The sequence below is a fragment of the Nelumbo lutea genome, chromosome 4 (genome assembly GCF_056320005.1).
Source record: "Nelumbo lutea isolate HS-2025 chromosome 4, American lotus-T2T, whole genome shotgun sequence".
Classification (NCBI taxonomy): domain Eukaryota; kingdom Viridiplantae; phylum Streptophyta; class Magnoliopsida; order Proteales; family Nelumbonaceae; genus Nelumbo; species Nelumbo lutea.
Window position 1 is genome coordinate 82,668,016 of NC_142687.1, and position 27,613 is coordinate 82,695,628.

General features: G+C 36.8%; 2 protein-coding genes and 1 long non-coding RNA gene across 3 annotated transcripts; 2 read left to right on the top strand and 1 right to left on the bottom strand.

Moving 5' to 3' along the window:
• Positions 1–638: 638 nt before the first annotated feature.
• On the top strand, positions 639–11,574 carry LOC148861361 (uncharacterized). The gene is made up of 23 exons (XM_088941423.1): positions 639–1,039; positions 1,597–1,676; positions 2,846–2,932; positions 3,037–3,087; positions 3,207–3,324; positions 3,458–3,514; positions 4,027–4,091; positions 4,258–4,341; positions 5,036–5,086; positions 5,170–5,232; positions 5,339–5,385; positions 5,679–5,748; positions 5,841–5,903; positions 6,808–6,897; positions 6,985–7,023; positions 7,650–7,799; positions 9,139–9,216; positions 9,310–9,395; positions 9,725–9,773; positions 10,065–10,145; positions 10,235–10,328; positions 11,079–11,190; positions 11,305–11,574. Exons 1-22 carry the CDS (start codon positions 922–924, stop codon positions 11,129–11,131), a joined length of 1,674 nt encoding a protein of 557 aa, XP_088797549.1. The 5' UTR covers positions 639–921; the 3' UTR covers positions 11,132–11,190; positions 11,305–11,574.
• A 3,706-nt stretch (positions 11,575–15,280) lies between these two features.
• LOC148861362 (uncharacterized) lies at positions 15,281–15,847 on the bottom strand. Its single transcript, XM_088985034.1, has one exon. The coding sequence runs from the start codon at positions 15,845–15,847 to the stop codon at positions 15,281–15,283; it is 567 nt and encodes a 188-aa protein (XP_088841160.1).
• An 8,496-nt stretch (positions 15,848–24,343) lies between these two features.
• On the top strand, positions 24,344–26,325 carry LOC148861363 (uncharacterized). Its single transcript, XR_016112784.1, has 2 exons — positions 24,344–25,709; positions 25,976–26,325. It is a non-coding gene; the product is annotated as an uncharacterized LOC148861363 (long non-coding RNA).
• Positions 26,326–27,613: the final 1,288 nt, after the last annotated feature.

Below are 27,613 nucleotides of genomic sequence, written 5' to 3' on the forward strand. Positions count from 1 at the left end.
ATTCAAATGAAATGGTAGAGATTTCTATCAAGGTTCAAAATTTTATCATGTATTGGCTCGTATAGGTTGATAAGTATCATTATGTGAAATAGAGGGATTTCAGGGTAAGACCTATTTTAGGGGTGGTCAGGCTTTTAATCGATCCCCCTGAAAGTGTTTGGAAAAACTAAAAAAAAATGTGTTAATATAAAGATTGATATGTCCAATTTGACGTATCACATTATATCAATACTTTGAACCTTGGTTTCTTTCTATTATATATAAATTTACAGTTTCATTTGGTTTTTCTTAATTTATTGGAATAAGGAGTGGATGTTTTTTTTATTTTATTTTAAGATGAAGAGAAGCATTCATGTGAGTAGTAGAATGAATTAAGAATTAAAAAACAACTTTTTCTATGAAATTATTGTTATTATTTTAGCAGGTTTTATTTAGATAAAATGAAAGTATTTTTGGTGAATTAAATTTAAAAGAAAAGGAGGAAAAAAAAAGAATTTAGTGGACATATTGGTAATTTAACATATTCAATTAAGAATTAGCCGGTCGGGGAGTATTTATTGCAAAGTGAAAGTTCAAAGAGGTTTTTATCGCAAAAATGAAAATTCAAGGCTATTTATCATTGACCCCTTGGTACAAAGGGGGTCTTTGTAAATATATGCTGTTTTGAAAGAAGAGGGAGAAGGTCAACTTGAAATCTTCCAACCTCATTGCACAATATACTTTGATAGTAAGATATTCCAATCCTGGGTTTATGCCACGGTGGTTAGAAACTTGAAATGAAAGGACGAAAGCGACTCTGAAGTCCAAACCGCAGCCGACGGAGGTATCTCTGTTTCCCGCTCGGACGCTATCATAAGCAGTTGGCGTGCGAAAGCAGTTCTACCAGAGAGAGAGAGAGAGAGAGAGAGAGAGCGAGCGAGAATGAAGTACGTGTTGGTGACTGGGGGAGTGGTGAGTGGACTCGGCAAAGGCGTGACAGCGAGCAGCATAGGCGTCGTCCTTAAAGCATGTGGCCTGCGCGTTACCTCCATCAAGATAGGTTCGTTATATTACGCGATTTCTTCTGTTAATAAGTATTCCTTCTGTTTATTATGGGTTTTGGTTCGAAATGTAGATTTTGTGCTTGTTAAAAAATGTGTTCAAGGTTTTAGCTTTACTACTAGATTCGTGAATTTTGAATCTTATGTCTCGCGTACTCTGTTCTGCCGATGTTTCTGTTCGAAGTTTTGCTTGCTTTTGTTCACTTCTACTTCCTGCAAGGATAGAAAAATTGTTCAACATTTGTTTGTTTGATTTCTCCACTATTTTATTTTATTTTGTTTTTTTGGGTTTCTCGTTGAATTAAGACTTGGTTTCTTGATCATTGATTCCTTTTCGGTTCGTTTTGGTTTTTTCTTGTGCCCTTTTTAATGATTCTAACTTAATAGTTTTAAATGGATTCGCGAAATGTCGCTTGACTTTTACTATTGCTTGTGATTCTTGGTATGTTTCTTGGTTTTGTTTGCGTTAGCATTTTTATCAGTAATGTGGATTAATTCTTAATTTTTTTCTCAATTCTTCCCCACCTTTTCCGTATTTCATCTGTGATAATTGCAGATCCTTATTTGAACACGGATGCTGGTACCATGTCACCGTTTGAACACGGGGAGGTTTTTGTCCTTGATGATGGTGGAGAGGTTCGTTCTTTTCTTCCATTAATCTATAAAAATGGTGGAAGTACTGAAAGGGACGTTAGGTCTATTGGTAAACCGTAAAAATTCAGTCTATCTTCTTGATTTACATAATTTCTAAGTATAATTATACTGACCTTTTCTTTAATTAATTTTGGTTTGAGATCCTGTGTGAATCTGGTGGTGTGCTGTGTGTTCTAACAGCAATTTTTTGGATTCATTTTCTAATTTACTTATAATTACTTTGCCTCTCAATCTCCCATCCCTTGCCATTTTTTCCACACTATCTTGTTAGGACTTGGGAGAATCGTCCGTCCTTATTGTCTGTGGATGGAACATCTTTTATTTTTCATAGAACAATTGGCCAATCACCATGCGGACAAATATTTGATGTCTACTATTACTCAGCAATGGCCGCCTCCCAGATAAACCAATTTTATATTCCTAAAATCAAATTATCCCAATATCTACTGTTATGGTCCTAAAAGGTTAAATTGCCTGATTTTTTACCGCATTTTATTGGTCCCAGGGCTTTGAACTTATTGGTTAAACATCTTGATTTGCCACATTCCATCAGTCTAGGGCTTTCAACATATTGGTTGGGTAAGTAAAATCTACCCACTACTGGGGTGGGTAGAAGCATTTAATAAGTGATTATGGCTTCAGTGTCTGGAGGTGGCGCATCAATTAGGTTCCCCACACCAATAGTGTATATAATGTTTGAACTGCAAAATGCCAAATTTATCATTTGGTGGAAACCACATAGATAAGAAGTTTATTTCCTTTTGGTTATCTGTCTGTGCTCTGTAGCATTTAGATGCCAGAGATACTGCCGTTCACTGTAATTCATCTGTCCTTTGCCTCCAACAGAAGTCAACTATTTTTTTTTTGTTGCACTTATGGATGTGTTAGCCAGCATAGGATCACTAAGAGGGACAATCTTTCAAAATGTTTTTTTTTTTTTTTTTTGTTTGTGGTGAACCAATTTCAGGTGATGGCCATTTAGCTTCAAATGTGAAGAGAAAAAAAAATGAAGAGGAAATGACAATTTACTTCATATGCGAAACAAATTATTAGCGTGCTCACCACTACTAACCTTTTATCTTTCTTGACTGAACTGGCCCACAAATTCTGGATATTTACTCTCTATTTACTTGGTTTGCTTGTTCATAAAGGTTGATTTAGATCTTGGTAATTATGAGCGCTTCTTGGATGTGACACTTACTAGAGACAACAACATTACCACAGGGAAGATATATCAGGTGCACATTTTCTTTTGAATACTTGCTACTTTAATATCTCTTCTCAAGCCAATATGCCTTCTTTTAGTCCCTTCAATATAATAAATCTGTTTCTATGGCTTCAGTCTGTGCTTGAGAGGGAAAGACGGGGTGATTATCTTGGAAAGACAGTTCAGGTGCTTTTATTAGAAACTTATCCTTTACTTTTATTCCTTAAGCACATAAAATTAGAAGAATAGCTGACTGAAATACTAAAAGCATTATATTGTAAATTCCATATTGAGGTGGATTCCAGGTGGTCCCGCATATCACAGATGCCATTAAGAACTGGGTTGATTCTGTAGCTGTCATTCCTGTTGATGGAAAAGAGGGCCCAGCGGATGTTTGTGTGATAGAGTTGGGAGGGACTGTTGGTAAGAGAAGTTGGGCATGAATGTTCTCTTCTTTGTTGTCATAAAAATCTAAATTGGTTTTGGTTATTGTTGTTCCACCGTTTATTTTTATTTTTAACGTCTGTTATTGGTGATCTGATATTGTGTACAATAGGTGATATTGAGTCTATGCCATTCATTGAAGCCTTGCGGCAGCTATCTTTTTCAGTTGGTAAGTCTGTATTTCGTCCTTTTCTTTTAATCACTGTATGGTTGGTTAAGAGGTAAATCGAGATGAGTATCTTTTTATCAATGTGACTTATGATCATATAATATAATTGCCAAGTGTACCAAGAAAAGATATGATGTCATTTACTGGACGATGTGGTTACCGAGGTTCAAAATTTTAACATGATATGTCCCGTATCAGGTGTATTGTATCGTGTCAGTAGGACCCCTAATTGCCGATTTTAAGGAATTCCCGAAACATATTTTTGAAAAAAAAAAACAACTAAAAAAATGATCTCCGTTGGGTTCGAAGTGTTGATATACCCCTTTCGGTGTATCGAGGTGTATCGATACTTTGAACCTTGGTGGTTACTCAAGGTATATGAGGCTATGATACCAATAAACAGAAATGCAAGAGGAAAATGGCTCTAACTTATAAATATAGTGGTCTTGTAATGTTCAGTCTATTGAAAATTGTATTTACCTTTAACAATTTTATTTGTTTTCCTCCTTCAGGACAGGACAACTTCTGTCTCATTCATGTGAGCCTTATACCAGTTTTGGGTGTAGTTGGTGAACAAGTAATTCCCTACCCTGTTCTATTCTATTTTCTCTAGAACTCTTTTGGAGGCTTTCCCAGGTTTTTGTTGCTTTCCCTTTATTTTTGACTTAGCAGATCAGCATTTTTTCCGTTATTGCTTTCTTCCATGAAGGTAATGCTATTCATTGCTACTTTTATTTATGTAGAAAACAAAGCCAACACAACACAGTGTGCGGGAATTGCGGGCATTAGGCTTGACTCCTCATTTGCTAGCATGTCGCTCAGCTCAGGTATTACTGCATCTATCTATATGCATGCAAGAGACTGAAATAAATAAACAGCTTTAGTCTGCAAATACTGTACATGGGGACCTGTCAAATGATCATTTGATTTACTATAAAACGTTGTTCTAGTCAACTTCACCTTAGTTGAACATCTTATTATTAGAGGATATATTCAGTTCAGAAATGATTAGTATTAACTCATATAATACAAAATAGAAGTTCATGCCAATATATTCAGTTTTCCAGTATCAATTTCTATATATTTGTTCATTAAACACCGAAATTGGATTTTCATGATTTATCTATGCTGGCAAGAGAGGGTGGGCCTTGGTGCAACGATTGGGTTTCTCCATTGTGACCTGGGTGACCAGGGTTCATACCTTGGAAAGAGCCCCTTTGTATGTTTAGGTTTAGGGCTGCGTACATATTCACTCCCCAGACCCTGCATTGGTGGGAGCCTCATGCACTGGGCTTCCCTTTATTTAATGGATATTAGAGGAGCAATGCTATTCTGATGAGCATGATGCCAGAATTTTAAGTTGCAAATGGACAAAATATAGAGGGGGGATGCAAATAATAGGGGTTTGTGTATTTTTTTTCCAATTTATGTAACAATTGCTTACATTCATTATTTTTTTCAATAGTTGTTACCGAGAATTTAATCAGGATACCTAATGTTATTTTTGTGGTTTCTTTTCAGCCTTTATTGCAAAATACAAAGGAGAAACTTTCACAATTTTGCCATGTTCCGGTGGGTGGTTGCTGAAGTTTGCATTGTGGGTTCTAATTTATGTTCTTAAGGTTCTTATTCTATTCCTCTAAATTTTCTCATAGGCTAGTAATATACTCAATATACATGATGTTCCAAACATTTGGCATGTTCCTCTTTTGCTTCGGGTGAGTTGAACTTTATTACTTGTAAGCTTGACTGCTTTCTTTATATTATTTTCATCTATTTCTAGATGCTTTTTGCCTAAGTTTTTGATGTTCAACTGTATTCCAGAATCAAAATGCTCATTATGCCATTCTAAAACAGCTAAACTACCTTAGGTGAGTACTGATATATATTAATTTTCTCCACCTCTAAGCTGAAGTTTTGGCATCAGGGTTCATATGAATTGAGATCTGGGATAGTCTGGAGTGGTTTGGTTTATATGAATTTCGCTCTGCCAGCATCCATGTGGTTTGGCTGAGATCTTAGTCATGTATGCAAATCCTGTGGAGGGTGTTCATATGACTTACTGACTTAGTCGAGGCATTGCAGTTTAAATGTGGGAAGCACCATTTAGAAACTGGATGTGGTCAACTATGTTACCTGATCCACCGGGAATTTTGTTTTTCAGCGTTGCCACATCTCCTGATTTACAAGAATGGACCACACGGGCGGAGACCTATGATAATCTCACAAACTCTGTTAGTATTATTTCATCGTATGCTCTTCTTTGAAACATTTTCTTTCTGATAATGCTGATAATGATATAAAAGAGGCTATTTTCTTTGTGCAGGTGCGGATTGCTATGGTTGGGAAGTATGTTGGCTTAACAGATTCATATTTGTCTGTTGTCAAGGTATGAGAATAGTGCAGTTACCAAAAAAAGCATGAGAATATTACCAAACCCTCATTTATGAGAAGAGAAAGAGTGTAATGATATCTTTGTTGGATGGGATTTCTAATGGAACTTTTTCTTTGCCAACCAAGCTTAGTTGTCAAGGTGATGCCTAGGCAACAAGGCACCTTTGGAGGGTCACCTCTCCTAAGCACCTAAAAATTTTTGTTTAAGGTGCTGAATAATGTTTTTTCATTTTTTATTTTATAATATTATAATACTACAATAGATATTATTATAATATATTATTCATTTTGTGACTTCATAATATTTTTATAATTCTTCTACTAGTTTCTTTTCCTCTATATTTTCTTTTCTTTCTTCTTTTCTTCTCATAAATATGTTGATTTTCTATGTTTTGATACAGATTTTAAACTTATTTGATGAGGATTATGGTAATTATTAGTTAAAGATTACTGCTGATTACTAAACCTAGGGAACTGAAGGCCCCCCTATGTGATGTTTGAAACTGAAGGCCCCATTGGACAAATGACTAATGTAAGAATTTGTTGGAAATTTACAATTATTACATAAGTGCAAATGCATGGAGCATTTCTTGGTATCTAGAAAAAATGGCTATACTATCCAAATGAGCAACCTTATTGAAAGTACAGCGCGTCTGCATATTCTCAGAAGTTTGGCAGAATTGCTGAGTTTTTGTTGTCTCCTGATTTTTCTAATTATTGATCTGCTTGCCTGATATCTTACTTTTTCTCTTTTTTCTATGGTAAAATGAATTGTGTAGTCCTTTTAGAAACAGTGACTGTGATTCACTCACTTATTTAAATAATTAGAGGATTACTAGATACTCAGAACTTATGCCTCTTCAATGGTTGTGGCGTTGTGCTCGGCTTTTATCTTGCAGGCCCTTCTGCATGCTTGTATTGCATGTTCTTTGAAGCCATCAGTTGACTGGATTGCAGCTTCTGACCTTGAAAATGATAGTGCAAAACTGGTATGACCACTGGAAGTTACCTTAGGGATTTGTACCACATTTCTCTAATGGATGTCCTTTAACCTAAATACTGTTTTGTCAATACAGACACCAGAAGCTCATGCTGCTGCATGGGAAACGTTAAGGGTAAGACTTGCACTTGATTGTTTCGTAACATGTGTGTCTTCTAAAAGAAAGCTTGTATTATTATATTATGCATCCTCTGGTACAGCCAACCTGAGATTAAAGTGACGTGTCATTCACAGTTTGACAAGTTAAAAATAGTACTAACCATAAGTTAATATAACATACAACTCAACAGAAATGGAGTATTTGACAGGAACAAGTTAGGCTCTTTGATCCTTATTTTATTTACCCTAGCAGGTTACTCATACTCAAGGTCAAATAATCCTTATCTGAATTATGTGCATCAGCTGAATATATCTACTGGTAAATTGCAAAGCAAATCTTTTCTAACCATCTCGACCATGTCCTTTTTTGGCCTTCTCCTAGTTCTTTCTGGGCCCTCAACCTACATTTGCTCTTTAATGGAGTAATAGATGGTCTTCTGTGCACCCCTAGTCTGCTTTCCATCATTTTGTTTCATATTAAAACTACCATTAGCTTCACATTAATGCACTTTTTTTTTTTTTAATTCTATCCTTTTTGGTCTTTTTACTTTGTTCAATACAACATTGTTAGCCTTGTAGCTTTCTTATAAAAAGTGGTTTTTGTTGATTACACATCATAATTTATGAATCCTAAATTTCCAGAGTGCAGCATGCGTCTTGGTTCCTGGTGGATTTGGAGATCGTGGTGTGGAGGGAATGATATTAGCTGCAAAATATGCTCGGGAGAATCATGTTCCCTATCTCGGGATTTGCTTGGGGATGCAGATTTCCGTGATTGAGTTTGCTAGATCTGTCTGTGATATATTTTTTCTTAAAAATTTATTTTTTTAGATGCATTAGTACCAAGGGTAATACAGGGACCCCCTTTACTTTTTTTTTCGGGGGGGGGGGTAGTGGAGGTGACTAATTAGATGAAATTCCAACTATCCAAATATGTGCCAAGATTTCATCTAATCTAACCCCTCAAAATGGTGTTTCCAATCAACCCAAAGATTTAAGCCATCAAAGTGGTGTCTTAAGATCAGTGCACTAATCTCAACCATCCAGACTACTTTAATGACTTAGACCTGTTGATTTGGTACCTCATTTAGATGGGGAAAATTAATTGAAACCTTGGTACATAATTTGGATGGCTGAGATCAATTGACTGAACCTAAGAGGCTATTTTGATGGTCCAGATCTTTGGCATATTTTATACAATATACGTTACTTTATTTGACATAGATTTTTTTTAGAAACTTTGGTGATTTAATTGGATGCCTGAGATTAATTGAAATTTTGGTAAATTGCTTCGATGGTCAAGATTCACAGATCTAAGCCATTGAAGTGGTCTCCATCAATGGATATCTCAACCATCCAAGTGATTTGAGGTAATCATGGGTCAGATGCGGCCCGAGCTGGGCTTAGGGCTTATATCATTAAATATTGTATTTGTACTACATATAATACTTTATATTATAGGACATATAATATATACTTATAAAATATATGTTATACTTTATACAAATAAATTTTATAGAATATATTATGTATCATTTTATAATAGTTTTAATTATAATATGTCGTATAATGTAAAATAAATACATAGGTAATATATATAAATATATTACAGGCTGCACCAGGCTAGAAATAATCACCTTTAAGTGATACCAAGATTTCAACCAATCTAGACTATCCAATAAAGTACCATATAATCCTGGGAATCAAGGCCATCAAAATGGTCTCCTAGCAATGATCTCATCCATCCAAGTTGTGTATTAAGCTAAACCAAAGGTTTGGTTCATCAAAATGGTATCCATGAATAAATCAATGGATCTGAGCCATCTAAGGAATTTGCCAGAGTTTTCATATGGCAACATATAACCTCTACCAATGGCCAACATCAAACATCGCCCAGTTGTGGTTTTTTCTTTAAAGGCCCAAAAATGGCATATGGGTAATTGGGTAATTTCTCATTTGCCATTAGCATCATCAAGAGTGTCAACATTATATGAAATTTCAGGGAGCTAATGTTGTAAAAAATGGTACAGGGGGCTTAGTGTCAGACCTCCTAAAGTACTGGGGGTCCCTGTAATTTAACCTAAAATTAATACTTCTCTCTTCTCCTTTCTTTGGTTTTGAGCTTGTCTAGGTTTTGGGTCTGAGCAGAGCAAATAGCACAGAGTTTGACAACAGTACACCTGACCCTGTTGTAATTTTTATGCCAGAGGTATATAGTGAGCCCTAGTAGTTTTAAGTGTTTTGCTGAGATAAATAAATGATCATATGTTCTGCATTTTTCCTCACTCCAATCCACATGCAGGGCTCGAGAACACATATGGGAAGTACAATGAGATTAGGATCTCGAAGGACAGTTTTTCAGACACTTGATTGCATTACATCAAAGCTGTATGTGATAAGATCTGTTGGACCTATTTCTAAGCATAAGTATTCATTTCTGTAAATTAGCCAAGAATAATTTAGTCTATTCGTACAATCTGAGTGAACTCTTTTGGATGAAAATCTTAAATTGAAAGAAAATATATTGAAAGGCTTGGATTCTGTGTAAACTTGTATCTTCCTGGAATGTCAACCAGTTCATGTTGATAGAGTTTCCTCTGATTAATGGATATTTTGGATATCCTCCAACTGCATGTGTAGTATTCAAGTTACTTGCATTCTTCTGCTTGTATACCCTTGGCTAAATGAGTGGTTTTCCCCTTTCAACTTAACTTTAGATACCACAACTCAGAGTATGTGGAGGAACGCCATCGACATAGATATGAGGTTAGTGTTCAAACTATGTCATCATGATATGTTTCTCTTTGTGGAGGTATTATGATGTTACCTTTTCCCTAGAAAGGAGGCATTATACTTTGTCTGATGTTACTGCGTCAGGCTGCTACTTTTTGGTATTTCTGGGGAAATGAATTCAATTTCAGTGACTTCTGACAACTGATTTCTTCCATTAAGATGGAATGCTCCAATAGAAATAGTTGAAATATGCATGGAATATCATTTTCCTATAAATATTTATAATCCAGGATTGTTCATAGAATATAAAAATCTATGTTATAGGTGAACCCTGACGTAATTGGCAAACTGGAAGAATGTGGCCTAAAATTTGTTGGAAAGGATGAAAGTGAAAGAAGAATGGAGGTAATCTTTTTCATATGCTAAATAAAAATAGCATGTTTATGATCCACTGTATCACTGAGATGTGAATTGCCTTGATTAATTTCAAACAGATTTTGGAACTTCCTTCTCATCCATTCTACGTGGGAGTCCAGTTTCATCCAGAATTCAAGTCTAGGCCAGGGCGACCTTCAGCTCCATTTCTAGGTACAAGTAAAAGCAACTGAACCTCTATTAGATAGAACTATCAAAAGAATAACTGATTTTTTTAAAAAGACTATTCTCATTCAAAGCCAGCCATTTTATGGTGTTTATGCCAGGTTTTAACCTTCTCATATGTTTCTGCTATGATTTTACTCTATTTTATATTGCTAATTAGACGTGTCTTATTATATATTTTCAACTAGCTATGATATTCGATTTTCTTTCTTTGGAAGAATATTATTTTTTACTGTTCTGTCACTTAGGGGGCGTTCTTTTTTTCGGATTTTGAGAGGGGGGAAAGTTGGTCAATGGGATTTTGGTTTCCATTGACCAAGAATTCCATGTTCTTTTTTTCAGATTTATGTAGGGACCAGGGAAAGTTTATTTTCCTGGATATCACTTACCCAGGTATGTGATACCCATTTCCTAGGGGTAAATAACTTTCCCACCTAGGGGGAAAGTTGCCAACACTTGAATGGGACAAAAATGCCCCTTTTAATATGGGATTTTTATGGCTAAAATTGTCATTGCCTTATTTACATGAAAAATAAAAGAACATGGGTAAATGCACTTACTTGGGTAAGTGTTTCCCAGGAAAAACTTACCCAGGTAGTTACCTGGGTAAGTAACTTACCAAAAAGCAAACGGAGCCTTAATGTCTAGGATTTCTGTTGATTTGAGTTCTGAGTGTTTATACACCTTTATAACCTTTGATGTAGAAACCACCAATGAATGACTTTGTTGTCATTTTAGGTCTAATACTAGCAGCAACAGGACAGCTGGACGCATACCTTGGGAAGCATTAGTAAGGAAGTTAACATGGCAATTGGTCCTCTTTCCAAACGCAACTAACCATTTTACAAAGGTATACAAGTGCAGTTGAGAAATCAGCTAGTTCTGAGAATCAATAGAGGAAATTCATCTTTGGGAGAGCAATCTTGTTTCTGGGTTTACACTTACATCCAGGGCCTTACTGCAGGGAAAATGCTGTGGAGCTCCTCTATAGCATGTGTAATGATGCATGTGGATCTTGGTTGGAAGAAGCAAAACTACATTCTCAGCAAGGTGCATTGTAGAACTACATCTGGAAAGCCTACATACCCTTTTTACATCTATGTTTGTAACCTTTTATTCTTAACGAGGTGCAATGTAGAATTACATCTGGAAAAAGCCTACATTTGATTTTGTTGGTATGTGATCACTTTTTTGGGCTTTGAGTCAAGAAAGCATCTGTCTGCAGTTTACGTAACAGTTATGAGTTCAGCTGTGTAGGTTAGTTTTATATGCACTTTCTCTTTCCTATTATTCTTTTCTGAGAGTTGAGAGCATTTTGGTACTTATCGGAAATAGTGTTAGATGCTTTGTTCCAAAAATGGCTTTATGCTGAAGAAACTGAGCTCCCATCATCTGTCTCCAGGAGACAATTTTTTTTCTGGCTCATCCAATTAAAATGGAACACGCTACCCTCTCCCTGTTACCTTTCAAACCGACAATTTTTTTCTGACTCCAAAGTTTTATGAAATCCAATTAATGCTCCAACTTCTTTCTCTCTTTTTATTCCCTCTCTCTTCTCTTCTCATTCTCCTCCCTCCCCACTGTCCCTGCACAGCACCAAATCGCCCCTACGAGTGTCTGAATCTTCACCGCCATCGGAACCTGAAATCGCAGCTCTCTCCACATTCTCTCTGACAGGAGGGGTGAGACGTCATTGAAGCTATTCAAAACTCTCATATTCAAAGTTATCAAACACTGACAAAGTGTATTAATGGAAGACAGATAGCTGTTCTTCAAAAGAAACTCTTCAATTTAACCAAATCCATCATTCATTTGAACATGTATTCAATTTGGATTTCAAGATTTGTTTATATATCGATAAACTCACACACTACAGTCATACAACTATTTGGAATCTCCCTTCGTCTCGTAATAAGAGCCCATGTTGATACCCATCAACATCAATCACTTGCCTAGTTGCCTATATATATGGTCATGCATGAATCACTCTTCCCCGCTTGAATGTTTGGCAGGAATTAGCAAATCCATAGGAGAATTGCTCAGTTGGAGATTTATGGAGCAGAGCAACTGTGTTGGGTCTCTAGTAAATACTAAGTAAGATAAAAGTTTGGTAAGATAAACCCTTGGCTCTTGCCTTTCTGTGAAATTTAACTTCAAGGACGTCAAAAGAGAGAAGAAGTCAAGAAGCTGAAACCCAAGTAATCGATGCACTTGCAAATTGCAGTCTAATTCACTCAGGAAAAAAAATCATCTCATGCATGCCAGTGACACCGAATAGTTTTGTATCTGCTTTGACAAAGTCTGTACAATCGAGGTCAGAGACTGCGACCACCAGATTTGTGCGGACAATGTTTGATTATTAAGGGCTGAAAGGTTAAGTGTAAGATCATTTTGGGCTTTTATACCTGATGGGCTAATCTCACTTGAGATTATAGTCATTGGGCCTTCATAAGGTTGCTGGACTCAAGGACCATTTAGTATAAATGTTGGGCCCATTAAGAGTCCATACTGATGGGCTCAGGGGTTCACTATGCTTAGCAGTGAATTCGGCCAAGCTTTGTCATAGAAGATAGGCTAAACCCATATGGATTTTGTGAGGTCAATGTTAAGATCCCACGCCATACAAAGAGAGCCAAGTTAACCAGCAATTAATAAAGGGATGTGAGCCACCTGCTTAATGGGCCTAAAGCCCAAAAGTTAATTGGATTAATCGATATGGGCAAATTTGAGTATTGATATGGGTTTGGAGTAGCAAATAAGGATAAGAGGATAAGTCTTATCCATTTAAAGAGTCTAAATCCAAATAAAGATTTGGATTAGGAAACTCCTAATTAGATTAGGAGATCATCTCTTTAAGATCTATATAAAAGGAGGAGGGCGAATTGCTCCAAGTTTGCACACTGCTCTCAGTTCTCCCTCTCATTCTGCTCTTGTCGCCCTATCCCTAATTAGACCTCCATTCTTGAATTGATAGAGATTGGTTCTGATTCTGATTTTTGTAAGAAAAATCAGATCTAATTTCATGCTCACCTCCCTTGCTCGATCCAAGCTATTGGATTGCAATTCTTGCTGAAGGACTGCATTGCTGAAGTTGCTTCATCTCAAGCTATGCCATCTTTAGTGGAAGCGGGTTTTGGTACCCTCTTTGGACGTGAACGCCTACTTTGGGAGCTACACGTGTGGATTCCATATCGGGTATTGCTCTCATTTTCTTTTGGTTTCAAATCTGGTCCGGTTTGGATAAAGAACAATTCTTGAAAAATGTAATTTTTCTAAAACTGTGAATATGATTCCCAAAAGGGAGAAAATAAATTTTTGAAATTTCTGTCTATGTGAGTGGAATCTATGTTTCTGTGTATGTGAGTGCCACACACACACACACAGAGAGAGAGAGAGAGAGAGAGAGATACGAGGGGATTTTGAAGACAATAGATGGATAGAGAAAGAAAGGAGGGAAAGAGAAGAAGATATGTATATAAACTCAAACCAGAAGTGGGGAAAGGACGACCATGGTGAGTCATTGTGGTAGGGACAAGAGAGTGAAGTGAAGTTGTAGTAATGCGATAAAACTTAGAAACTCAGGTAAGGGAATAAGACTCGATCCTCCATTCTAAAGGAAGGCAATCCCAAGGTTGAATCTTGAATTGAATTGCTGGTAGACAAGGAGAGAGATGATAGATGGGAGGAGATAAGAATAGGGTGGAAGGTGGCAGAGCGAAGGGAGAAGCCATCGAAGAGGAAGAAAGCAAAGCAGTAGATAATGAAGGGTAAAATTGTAAATTAGCGATGCTTATTAGTCAAGTTACCCTTATCTCATTGAGATGGTGAGTTTTGGATGTTTTTAAAAGTTATGATAAGTTTAAGAGAATTCATAAAAAGTGATGTTAGGATTTGGACAATTTCCCAAAAATTATTAATGTAAGTTAGATTTTTTTTCGAGTAGTTGGGATTGTTTTGTAGGTTTTAAGGCATCATTTTTTTTATCAACATTAAAACAAATCCTAAGCTTCATCACTAGAGAATTACAATACCCCTGTATATATAGAGGGGTATCATGACCCGATTGGGGGGGGGGGGGTTCAGACAAAACCCGAACTTGATTCGTGTTAAAGAATCAAAACCCTAGTCCAACCTTAAACCTGAATAATGACTGTAGCAGACCCTAATCCGATCCATTGACAAAAGCTCTCTAGGGTTGGATCCCACGAAACATTGAGAATATTTTAATGGTAGTGCTCTTCCTTAACGACTAGCAATTGGGTTGACCACCTTTCGAGAATAGGACGAGATTGGGTTATTGAAGAAGGGCAGTAACTTCTTGTTTTCTTGACATCAGATCAGATACCCTTGTCGTTCAGGTGCTTGAAGCGCTTAAACCTTGCAAATAACGAGCGGCCTGTATCTGTGTGGGCCGATACTATATGTGGTTTGCAAGCTTCCCAACTTTGTCACTATCCATCCAAAGTGGGTTTGAAGTGCAAGGAACCGATGAATTGAAGTTGAAGGGTGAGAGGTCTGAGATCCAAATTGGGTTTACATTTACAACAGGCAGATCTCCCTGCTGGTTAAGTTGATCTGGTTGTGGGACGGTTGTATGAAACTAACTTGGATCCGATCTAGAGTCGCTTTGAGGCATTTGGTATGTCATGTCCGTAAGTTCTGTACCTCAAAATCAGTAATCACAAAGTATATTGACCTTTAACATCTCACAAACAGACAGTGATTCTGTGATTCCGTTCTGTCAATCCATTCATATTGTTAATACAACACTTATTCTGGCACTGTAAACACTCGGTTCCGGTTGATACTTGAAAGCCGAGCCTCCACACTGTATTTACAACAACGCCGCAAGAACTCTTATATGGAAAAAGAACAAAAGAAGGCAGCAAAATCTGAAAAAATACAGGGAACTCATCACTATCAACAGTATTCTTTTTTCATTAACTTGCGCCTCTTGTTAGCATCTCATTGTATTGTAGATATGAAATCTGTCTCTGCAACTTAATTTGTTCATAGAAGTTAGCTATAAACTTCTCAGCCTTGAGATCAATATTCCCTTCCTCTTCTTGGCATGGAAACATTTCAGAGGTTTGTTTATCATCCCAGTCACCCCCATAGTCTTCTTCCTTTTCATCATCATCAGCTTTGGTGAGAAAACTGTTCCTGCCGCCTTGGTTGCAGATTCCATCTATATCGTCCAAGTAGTCGCCCTTGAAATCGAAATCGACATGGGGTGGATTTAAACATGGAATTTGAAATCTCAGCGAAGGGGGGCGATGCATTTTGAAGTGGAAGAGAGGCGTCTTGTCGAAAGAGAGCTCCCTCTCCCCGTAAGGACGAATGGAGTCCCGATCGGCGTTGCATAGGTTCTTGATGTGGTTGGGCAGGAGTCGTCGAAGGTCCATCATGAGTCCTCGCTTGATAATTCCACCTTTTCTTGCCCATAACAATACAAGACGCAGTAGATTCCACGCTCTGCGACCCAAATCCGTTTTCTTCTTCGCCATTAATGATTTTCAAATTCGTCGCAGAAGTGGTTTCAGTAGTGCCTACAGAAGTAGCAGCAGCAGTTGTGAATGTATGTAACTGCTTTCTTCAAGAATTTACTTAAAAAAGCCTGTATCTTGGATTCTGAGAACAAACTTATTAATGGCTGCTATTTATACATACAAGGACTTACTTATCTGTTATCCCGCGGTTTTAAATTCAGAGAGAGAGAGACGCGGTGGGATCTGGCGAAGACAGGGCTTTACGCGGAGCTTCAAGTTGGGGTGTTTAATTTCCATGTATTATGTCTATGTCGCTTTCATGGAAGAAGACTTTTTTTTTTTTTTCTTTTTTTTTGTTAGATTGCGGCTGGGAGGGGAACAAGGGTGGGAGGGTGTCACATTCTCTGTTAACCCTTCGGTCCATCCTTTAGGTGGACCGTTTAATTAATTTTTGTCATTTCATTGAAAAATTGGGTGGGTGTATTTTCAATCACACCATAAGTGCGATGTGATCGAGAACTGACCATGCCACAGCAGAATAAACATTATTGTAGTGAAAAATGGATAGCCTGAACCACACCACCATATTAGTGTTTCGCAGGGTGTGGTGTGGTTTAAGCCACACCTTGTGTTTTGAGATGTATCTTAGATAATCTCTGTTGTTGATAAAGTGTAATGCTATTTTTTTATTGGCCTTTTTAAGCAAAACACAAATTAATTATAGGAATTAATTTAACTTGTGGTTAATTGTTAACCATGATAATATGAATTAGTAAAAAAATTATTGGCTGAACTGAAAAAATTAATAATGATTAAAAAATTAAAAGTATAAGAGAACTAATAAAAAGCATAAAAAAGTAAAATTTCTACTTTTAATATCCAATGTAATAACAGTGGTAATGGTATATATAACTAAAAAGTATAATAATAATAATAATAATAATTATTATTATTATTATTATTTGTAAACTCCCAAATGCAAAGTATATCTCACGAGGGGATTATATAGTCCCTTATAAAATACTGTGGTAGATATTTAGGGGGTGGTGTAGATCACACCACGATATATTGGGTTTTGGCTACATCACAGCATAACAAAACCCGGAATAAGGTGTGGCGTGGTTTCACCACTCTCCAACATTGCCTTAAACGGAAAAACTTTACCTGTTGGGGGCCAACAATCTATGCTCTTGAGAGAATTTCTGACAATACCATGAGAATTGTTAAATTAGTAATTATAACTTAATTTATTTTGACTAAAAACAAAAGCATGGGTGTGAATAGGTAAACTATCCAGAACATGTCCAACCCAGAAACTACCTCAACAGCCTATGATGTTGGGCCCCAACAGCCAAAGTTAAGCCGCCTTAAACGGTGGCTATGAGCACCACCAACAAAATGAGAGCCCACTATTACCTCACCTTCTCTGTCTCTCCGTTCTTTCTTTTTCTTCTATTTTCTCTTCCTTTTCTCCTATGTTGTTGGTGAACAAAAAAGCGATAAAATCAGTGGTATTGATGACATGGAGAGAGAGAGATGAGGTGCTATCTACGATAATCTACCTGCATTGTTGTGTTCATGGCATCAATCTTCTTTAAAAATGGAAGGTCTTGCTATCAATCCTAATAAGATTTCTTGACTTGTAGTTATGGTTTTGTTAACCTTCTATAGTTCTGTTTTTCTTGGGTTTGATCTTGTTGTGGTCCTAAATGGTTAAAGTGCTTGGTTGATGCATTCCATTAGTCTTAAGGTTTTTGGTGTATTGGTTAAGTACACTACATTTGGTATCAAAGCCTATCATCACATCCCAAATTCGAATCACAGAGAGGGCTACCTGAGAGAAGGGCTACCTAGAATAGAGTGAAATCTATCACAGAAATGGCTACTTGGAGTAGAGTGAAAATCGTCACAGAAAGGGCTACCTATTGCCAGATTGAGAGCCGTCATGAAGAGGGATACCTACTGTAACAGTGAGAGCTGCCTAGAGTGAAGCCGCTGAGACGTCCGCTACGTAAGCATGATGGTATGTTACAATCCTAAATGGTTAAGTGCTTGGCTTGACACGTTCCATCAATCTTAAAGCTTTTGGCCTATTGGCCAAGCACATAACAATGCGGAAATGAAAATCTGACAACACAAATCAAAATTCTCACGAGTAACAAAGCAAAAATCAAAGATTTATCAACCTAGGTCAGAAATCGGTGGAGGGTTTAGCTCATGATCTATAATGAGTGTTCTTTAAAAGCAAATTTCTTTAGGCTCAGTTTGGAAAGAGTACAATACAGATATATACAGTACAAATAGATACAAAATAATACAAAATACCAGGTTTTGCACTCTATGACTCAGTTTGGAAGGAATACAAATACATACAAAGTACATAATTTTGCACTCTATATATTTGCATTTGTACTCCTTCCAAACTGAGTCTTAAGAGATTAGAGGATTTTGTTCTTTCCATGGAATTGATTGTTTTTCTTGAAAATCAAGTTTAGAGGCGTAAAATTGTTTGTGTGTTTCTCAGATAAATAGATAGATAAAGAAAGAAAGAAAGAAGAAACCCAAGCTCCATGCAATGGATTTTTGTTCGAAGGGAAGGTTGGGGAAGAAGAGAGACAGGAAAACGGTGAACCATAACGGCTGTTAAGTCTCATGAAAATTATGAGATTACGTGACAACAATTGGTTGGAGGGTACATGTAAATAGTGGACCGAACGATCCATATGACATGCACTTGAGTTTGGTGTAATTTCTCTTTATCTCTTCTCTCCTCCTTCATTACTGTTCCTTAAATAAATAGAGAAAAAGTGTATGACTGAGAAAGAAGGAAACTTCAAAGAATTCGTACATCCTCGTTGTTTCAGCTTTCAGGTAAACTTAGCTGTTGGTCGGTTTGTTTGGTTATTAACTTATTATATTCCCCACTTTCCGTGAAATGAACAAGGGCACATGAATCCTTAGTTTCCCAACAACCACAAAGAAATAAAGAGAGAGAGAGCTGTACTTTGATGAACGTTCGCTCTATTATTTTATTTTTAACAATTATACTCTTAAAATTCTTTTAACGTTTAAAATCTTTCTTGGAGTCAAAGTGACAGATAATAAACAATTAACGTATATGTAGTTGTAGGCTGCATCATCTCACTGGGGTACCACTCGGACTCATTTTGGGTGGTTTGGTTGGTCGACCCCATGAGCTCTGCCATTCCAACTTTACACGTGGCAACTCTAGGAACATTAATTGCCCACAGGCCACAGAGCTTCTTATAAGCTTTGTACTTTAATATTAGGACAATATATTAGATGATGTAATTAGGCCAATCCTTGATCTTAATCTAGCCTACACATTCTCTGATTCATGGTCTAATCACAATTAGGACCACTGATATCAAAATACCTAGCAATTTTAGCCGGTTTAATTATGTTAAATCACTCAAGAGCTTTCTAACCTTTGTCCAAGAAGATTGAAGAATACAGTACTAGTGCAAGAAGATATACTTTCTGCTCATGAGCATCAAGCTTGAAATATCCATCAGTCGTTCTCTTGGTTTCTTCCAGACTCTCACGTTAGAACACTGATGTTAATTCACAACACCAAGAACTCTGTGCCTCCATTTTAGACAGTTTGCTAGCTAGGAGGAATTGGGCCACATTGTATAGTTTGGGCAATAAGGCAAAGAATACGGTTTAAGCCTTTAAGCTCTGAACCTGACCTAGACACGGAGGTGTAAAGTGGGCAGTGCCTTTCTGACATGTGGACCTAAGTAGGCCATGCCTACCTGGCTTGGAACCCCTAAAAGGTTAGGCTTGGCACGGCCCATGGCATGAGCCCAGGCGGGCTGTGGGCTTGGGTCGAGCCGGGCTGTCTTTTTTTTTTGTTATTTTTTTTTTATTTTATGCTAAGTAAAATCTAAAGATGATATAAACTTTGGGGAAAATAAACAACATATTGAAAAGAAAATTTTAGAAATTTTATTTCATTTGAATTTAATAAATACAAAGTAAAAAATTAAATTTAAAAATACTATGGAGTATTGGAATTATAATAAAATATAAACATAATATAATAAAATTGAAAATAAAATTTTACAGTGGTATGGAAAAAATAACAAATAAGCAACAACTTTTAAATAAAATAGAAAAACAAAATTTACAATAATTTTAAACATACTATACAATTATTGAGTATACAAAAAAAATATTGACTTCATTATTTTCTTCAAATTTCACCTCCATCTCCTTGACCTTGATCTACATCATCTGTGTCTGGTGAAACATTAGGTGAAGTGTCATGCCCTCCTTGATCTTGTAGTTTATCCTTGGCATCCAACCAATCCTTTAAGCAAATGCATATCTCTAAGCTTTCATTGTTCATGTAACTTTTCTTGTTGTCTAGTACTCTAATACCTGTATTAAATCAAGACTCCGATGGAACTATAGACACTAGCCGGGTTAGTAGATTACCTGACATAGCGACAAGAATTGAATAATTTTTTTTTTCATGTTCACTCCACCAAACTGAATTAGCAAAATTATTTCATTTCTTTGAGTTAAGGAGTCAATTAAATTAGTAAAATTAGCTTATAAATAAATATTAAGTTCAATAAATGATCTTGATAATGAAGTGGCAGTTGATTTTTGCTTTTATTTATTAAAGATAAAAAAATTTCTCTTCTACTACTAAAACTAGATGTTTCAATGGTAGAGGTCGTACCTGTACAAGTTCTCTTGTATCCCAATAATTGAGATTCATATAAATTATGTATTTCAAATAATAAATTATTAATTTCATTTTTTTTTTTATTTCAATTTCAGCTACCATATTTTATAATAAGATTCAAGTAAAACATCTAGATCATCTTTTCTAATCCTAGGATTTAATGTTGTAGTTAAGCAATATAGATGAGAAATATTTTCTAATATATATATATTATGAAAATTTAAATTACTTCTATATTATGAAAAACATTCACTAATCATAAATAAATGATTAACTAAAATACAAGAAGTTGGATAATAAACACCCGAAAATTCACTAGTTGTATCATAAAAAATTTATAAAAAATATTTTATACAAACTACAATTCCCTAATCATCATTGGTTATAAAATCATGGGGCATTTTATCATTATAAAAATTAGTAAGAATATCTTTGTATGAAATACAACTCTCTTACATAGAATAGGTGGATTCCACCTATACTGAGCATTTGATACAAAATTTCTATATTTTAGACCATACTTTTGACATAAATATTTAAATTCTTGTTTTCTTGTACTAGAACTTCTAAAATACATAATACAATTTCTAATTTTATAAATATGATGAAAAATAATATTTGAAACATCTTGAACACATAAATTTAAGATGTGACATAATATGAAATAACTTACCATTTAAACACGGTTTTATTTAAGATTTTAAAATATTTATTGTTAAATCATAATTATTGGCATTATAAAAGCTAATAGAAAAAACTTTATTTTCAATTCTATAAGTATATAAAGTCTTTAATATACTTGCAACAATTGTTGGGTCAGTATGTGGCCATTTAAGTCTTGTAAATCTTGAAAATCTTTAAGTAAAAGCCAATGTTTATCAATAAAATGCCCTATAACACAAATATAACTTATATTTTATTTGGAAGTCCAAATAACAGATGTAAGTACAATTTTAAAATTAAGAATTGGAAAAGTTGAAATTAAAATTTGTTTGTATGAATACATTTTTTTTAAGAAACATGCTCTAAGTGTAGTTCTAGAAACATTTTTTTAACATTGGGGATTTACTAATTGTTGTAAAAATTTTTCTAGCTCAGGGCCTTTAGTTAATAAAAATGATTGTATGTATAACATAGTTAGCTAATTCTTGTTTCATTTTTCTTAAAAGTATTGAAAATTACCAAAAAAATCACGCCCAATTTGTGGTTGATTTTGACTATCATTATTTTTTGGATGAGTGGTCATATGTCTTAGTACCACCTTTGCTGCTATGACTAAAATCACTCTCACACTTAGTGTAGACAATACTAGGGATGACTCTCATAACATCACCCATAGAACAACTAACACCCATATTGGTGTTGTCATACTGTGATTGTACATCTTCAAAGCTGAACATGTTGGAAAATTGATTTTGAGAGGAACTAGTTATATTTAAAAAATTATAATATTAAAACCCTAAAAAATGAGTATTAATTGCAACTTACCTGATCAACTGGTCACAAATCCCAATTTGATTTCAATTGATGAAGCTTCTAAGCTTCTCAAATTGCTAACTTGAGAAATCCTTCTTGTTGAAACTTAAATAAAGTTGAGAATTAGGGACTAAGGAGCAAGAGATTAAGAGAGTATGAAAGTGTGTGTAAGAGAGAGAGAATATAAAAAGTGTGCATAAAAGAGTATATGAGAGTATGAGAATTGGTGTGATGAGAATGATGGAGAGTAAGGGTATTTATAGGAGTTGGGATTAATTCAATTGACTGAAATACTTTTAAAACTAGCCATTTTATAGTTGTTTAGGGTATTTTGGTCTTTCATAAAGGTAATTATCACTTTATCAAAATGTTCCCAAACTAAGTGTTATATAGCTATTGGGGGGACATTATTATCATTTTCCTCACCAAATTAAAGCACACAAATACCCCCCCTAAATAGCTGTTTATGGCCATTAGAGAGGGTATTTATGTAAAAACCCCTAAAAAGCTAAAAATTGCCATTGGGGACCCCCAACGGCCATATTTTTAGCAACCAAAGTGGCCTGTAGCAAGCCGTACCGGGCTGGGCCATGAGATTGTGCCAGCTAGACCTGTTCATGGGCCAAGTGGCCCGACCCCCGGACGGGCTTGAACAGGCTTTTTGGCCCGCGGGCTTAACCTCGGGCCAAAAAGCCCGACCCACATAAAATTGGAGCCGGGCTCGGGCTTTGCTAAAATAACCCGGCCCGAGCCCAGCCCGACCCGACCTATAGTTAAACCTAAGTAAACCCGGCCCGACCTATAGTTAAACCTAAGTAAAAACCCTATGTGATGTCCATTTGAATAGGGAAAAATTCGAATTTCTTTTATTAGATCAGGCTTCGGTCTCGGGCTTGGGCTTCAGGCTTTTTATCAGGGCCAGGCTCAGGCCCAAATTGTAGGCCCATTGGTCGGGCCGGGCTCGGGCTCAGGCCTAACATTTTTCTGTTAATAAAGAGTCAAAGCCCAGCCCAAGCCCAACCCGGCCTAACCCGGCCCATGAACAGATCTAATGCCAGCACAGCCCACTTTTTCATGCCATATCATGTCAGCTCGCTCGTGACATGACCCACTTTACAGTTCTAACTAGACATGACCAGCTGTGAATAAGAATATTCCAAATCTGGTAAAAAACTAGGTGTGTAACACGGGCCACACCCCAAAACCACAAATGAACATGTTTGATAAGGGTAGGGATTACTGACGTATTGCATGTCTCGCTTTTAACATTGAATCTAGAGTCTAGACTCCATGGCCACAGGAGTGTACATTAGGTTGCCGTATTTGAAGGTTTTGAATGAGATTGGACTGCGTTGGGCCCATTTAAATTTTAAAAATTGCTTAACCCAAGTCGACCCACATACGAGGTTACTTGGGCAATGTAAACCCAAGAAAGACTTGGTGGTGAATCTGGTGACTTGTGAGTAGGGAGTGTAATCCAGCCAAGTTCAACTCGAGTCAATACTCGTGAGTTATTCGAACTCAAAACGAATCGGCTTGAGCCAATTATAAATAAATATATATTAAAAATTATAAATAAATTAATATTTAAAATGTTTATAAATAAAAGTATATTAAAAAATAATATTTTATTAGACAAGCTACTCGAGCCAAGTTGATTGGGCCTGCTTACACTCCTACTGAGAGCGGTGAGTCTGGTGACACCCTTCAAGTGGGCCCGTTTGCATTACAACTTCTAACTTCAAGAGTTCTGGTTCACGCTAGAGGCATGGACTGTGTAATTTGAAACTTTCACGCCTCACTTCACTTTCACTTTGCTGCGTGGGGACCAAGTAAAACTCTCTCTCTCTCTCTGTATATCTTGATTGATTGAAATATACAAGCAACTGAAGTCAGCAGCTTTCATTCATTCCCAGCAAGCTTATGTCATGTTTGATCCATTCTAATCGAGACTATTTATGCATTGTCAGAAATTTCTATTTTTATTTAGTCCTTATTTTTTATTATTTATTCTTTCAATTGTTAAATGTTCATTTTTTTTTAAATTTATATGTAAAATTTTAATGTTAATCTTTAAATTTTGACATTTTTCATGTAATTTTTTTTTAAATTTCAGTTATTTTTTAGAGTGACTCGAATTGACTGATGGATCAACCCTAACCCGAACATTTAGGGTTAGGGTAGCATATGATAACCCAATCCGAAATTCAACCCGACCCAAAATGTCTTGACCCAACCCGAACCGACCCACCAACCCAATTGCCAGGTCTAATTCTAATTTTCTCTACAAACATCGGCTTTATGCAACCCTTACACATTCTTCGCCTCGTCCGACCCCGGCCCCAGGAGAGAGAAAGGACAAGGTGGTGGTGGAATTCCTGAAAAGATGTCTTCAACTTCATTACTTCAATATGTCTTGTCTCCTAGTAGTAGTTGATGGTTGATACATCATCCAATTGGAATGAATTCCGATACGATCAATCGAGGAGGAGTAAGAATTCTCCTGATCGATCCACGAGATTACCTATACCTAACAGTAACAGCCAATCGGTTGCGTTGAGGAAACACCAACTTACATCAATGGAATCACCACCGAATATATGTGGATGATTTTGATGTCTTCTCTGATCTGCTGATCTGATCATTTATGTATAGGTTATAGGTTACACGAAAACCTGTTTGCTGGAACCCGACTTCCGTGGGTAATAAGGGTGCTGGCCTGGCTCTAGCAGAAACGAAGGCTTACTGCTTTCTTCTCTGCCGCGAGCGATTTCCGCATCAAGAACCGATTTCATGACGATGACCCACCACCAGCACCAGTCGTTCCCGATTCTCCCTCCTTAATTATAGTAGTAGTAGTAGACCCGCAACCAACCCCATCGAACTTGGCCTTGACACCACCACTTGTCCCCGGTGAACTCGCCGGCCGGATCATATTCTGTAACAATATGCTATAGAGTATAGATAGAACATATGTACGACCATCTTCTCTCCCCTCTTTCTCGCTCTTCTGCTTTAAAATGAGAACAGAGTAGCTTGGGATACCGCCTCGACCTCAACGCGTGCATTCACAAAGCGAGGGGGTGGAGGCAGCCTCTTTCTTCTCTGATCTCTCGTCGTGGGGTGGAGAAAGAAGCCCACCTCCGACGTGCATAATAGCAGTACAACATGGACAAAACTTCAGTCCCCCGCCTGCCGTCGACCAAGAAGCGTGGCACGCTACGACTGATCAAGGCAGCGCTGCTAAAGCTGGGCCGCCGATCGTCCGGGAAGTCTAAATCTGCCCATGTCGGCGTTGAAACCAAGGGTGTATGGAAGGGAATTTTGGGGACAATGAGCCTTTTACGCCTCCATCACCAGTCCCCACAGTTGCCCATTACGCCTGCAGACCACACTACCCGGCCGGAGGAGGAATCTTTTCAGCCACCTCCGGCACTAGTACAGGCACCGCAGTCAACTTATTTATCCCCTTCGAGCTCCTATCAAAGCCTAAGCCGATATACTTCGGCCCAGAATCTCCAAGAGCTTGATAATAGCGAAGACGATGTTGACGATGGAGACGAAATGATTGATGCCAAGGCTGAAGAATTTATCACCAATTTCTACGAGCAGATAAGGCTTCAGCGACTGGAATCAATGAATCGTCACAAGTCACAACAACAATACAACCTTAATTAAGGACAGGTAACCATATATAATTCCGATTTATTGAACTAGTAAAGGGTTTGATTTCAATATTTAAATATTTTAATTAATTGGGTTGGTGCAATCATGGATTGCATCAAATTTAGGATATACCTTAGATTATTCATCAAATTTGATTTGGATCGATTCATCGTTTGCAGCCCCAGGGTCTAGCTAGCTAGGTGCAATTTCAGAAACGAATTACTCTCTTGTAGTCTTGTTCTATTCTTAATTAGTTTTCTGTCTTTAATTTGTAATTCTTGTAGGTGTTGTTCAGAATTCAAATGAAGGAAATGTAGAGGAAACGATGAGTTGAGTCTTGCGGGACGCCAGTTATTCCAACTCGCCAAGGAGAATATTGTCTCTGACTCTGATACATACGTAGTGATGGAGCCGGGTAGGCCTTTCTTATAGTGAGAGCACAGCAGCAACATTGGCTGTTCAGCTTTGTCCATTGATGTTTCCCTGCCTCGACTAGTTACTTAGTTAGGAAGAGATTGGGAAACCTTTCGTACGAACGTTTTTTTTTTTCTTTTGGGTATCGATACAAAATTTCTAATTCATTTTTTGTATCATACAATTGAGAAATATGATATAAAGATTTCTTATTATAAAAGTGAATGAAATGCTCACGTAAATGGTAGAGAGGTTTCGAGATCAAATAAGAAACTGTTTGTCAGTTTGTGCCTTAATTAATGTGATTATGTGACTCAGATCCAGAATCCGATCGACCTAAATGTGTAGATATAGGGTCTATTTGGTTTGTATACCTAAATGTGATTATGTGATTATGATGAGAGATCCGGCTATCATCTCATTTAACGTATCTAGGGTCTATTTGGTTTGTAGTCAGAATTGGAATTAGAATGATCTATTCCCATAATTTATTTGGTTCAGACAGGAATCCGTATGAGAATTGGAATAAATTAGAATGAAATTTTATTCTCAAGGGAAGAGGAGGGAATGACCATTCCCTCAAATGTGGGAATGCCATTCCACCAAGAGTGGGAATGAGATTTCGATTCCGTCCAATCAAACTGTTGGAATCAGAGTGGTCCATTCCAACTCTGATTCCATACTATACCCCTATTCTTAAGTACCAAATGGGCCCCTAGTTCTTCGACTCTAGTCCGAACAATGCATGGATTGAGGTGGGCCTGCTCTCAATCCAACAAGTTATCTGTTTCATTCTATCACTGTCCAGACTCTAGATAGCAAGACACAATTGAGGGGGGTGTTCTTTTTTTGGATTTTGAGATGGGGGAAGTTGGTCAATGAGATTTTGGTTCCCATTGACCAAGAACCCCGTGTTCTTTTTTCAAATTAATGTGGGGACGAGGGAAAGTTTATTTTTCTGGGTATACCCATCTCCTAGGTGGATAAATAACTTTCCCATGGGGGAGAAAGTTTCCAACACTTGAATGGGACAAAAATGCCCCTTTTAATAATGGCTAAAATGGTAATTTATTTTTTACTTGGAAAATAAAAGGACATAGGTAAAAGATAGAGTCAGAGAGGGTGTTGTATTTTCATATGCAGGAAGGGTTTGGATCTTGAAAACCCAACCCACTATGAATTGGAGGGAGGATACAGGTTGATAGGTTTAGGGAGGTGCATAGGATCTAAAATTTATAAAACCCTAGCCCTCTGAATCTGCCCAATTGGATATTTTTTTTTTTAAAGCAAACTAGAAAACTTTCCCTTCCTAAGGCCAAAGCCCGCCCCGTTGGATTAGGTTCATATGAATATTTACTTGCAAATTTGCAAGTTTAAAAGAGGACCGGAAAAGCTTAACAACCGATGTTTGGTTGCTTTTTAGATAGACAAATTTTCCCTGGTCATACTTTAACCAATTTCTTCTCGTTAGAGTGAATAACAAGATTCTCCATGTTTTTGAAATTATT

Coding starts and splice junctions, on each gene's coding strand:
- LOC148861361 (XM_088941423.1), top strand. CDS start 922: ATGAAGTACGTGTTGGTGACTGGGGGAGTGGTGAGTGGACTCGGCAAA. Junction 5,233..5,338: donor ATGTTCCTCTTTTGCTTCGG/GTGAGTTGAACT, acceptor ACTGTATTCCAG/AATCAAAATGCTCATTATGC. Junction 5,749..5,840: donor ATGATAATCTCACAAACTCT/GTTAGTATTATT, acceptor TTCTTTGTGCAG/GTGCGGATTGCTATGGTTGG.
- LOC148861362 (XM_088985034.1), bottom strand. CDS start 15,847: ATGGCGAAGAAGAAAACGGATTTGGGTCGCAGAGCGTGGAATCTACTG.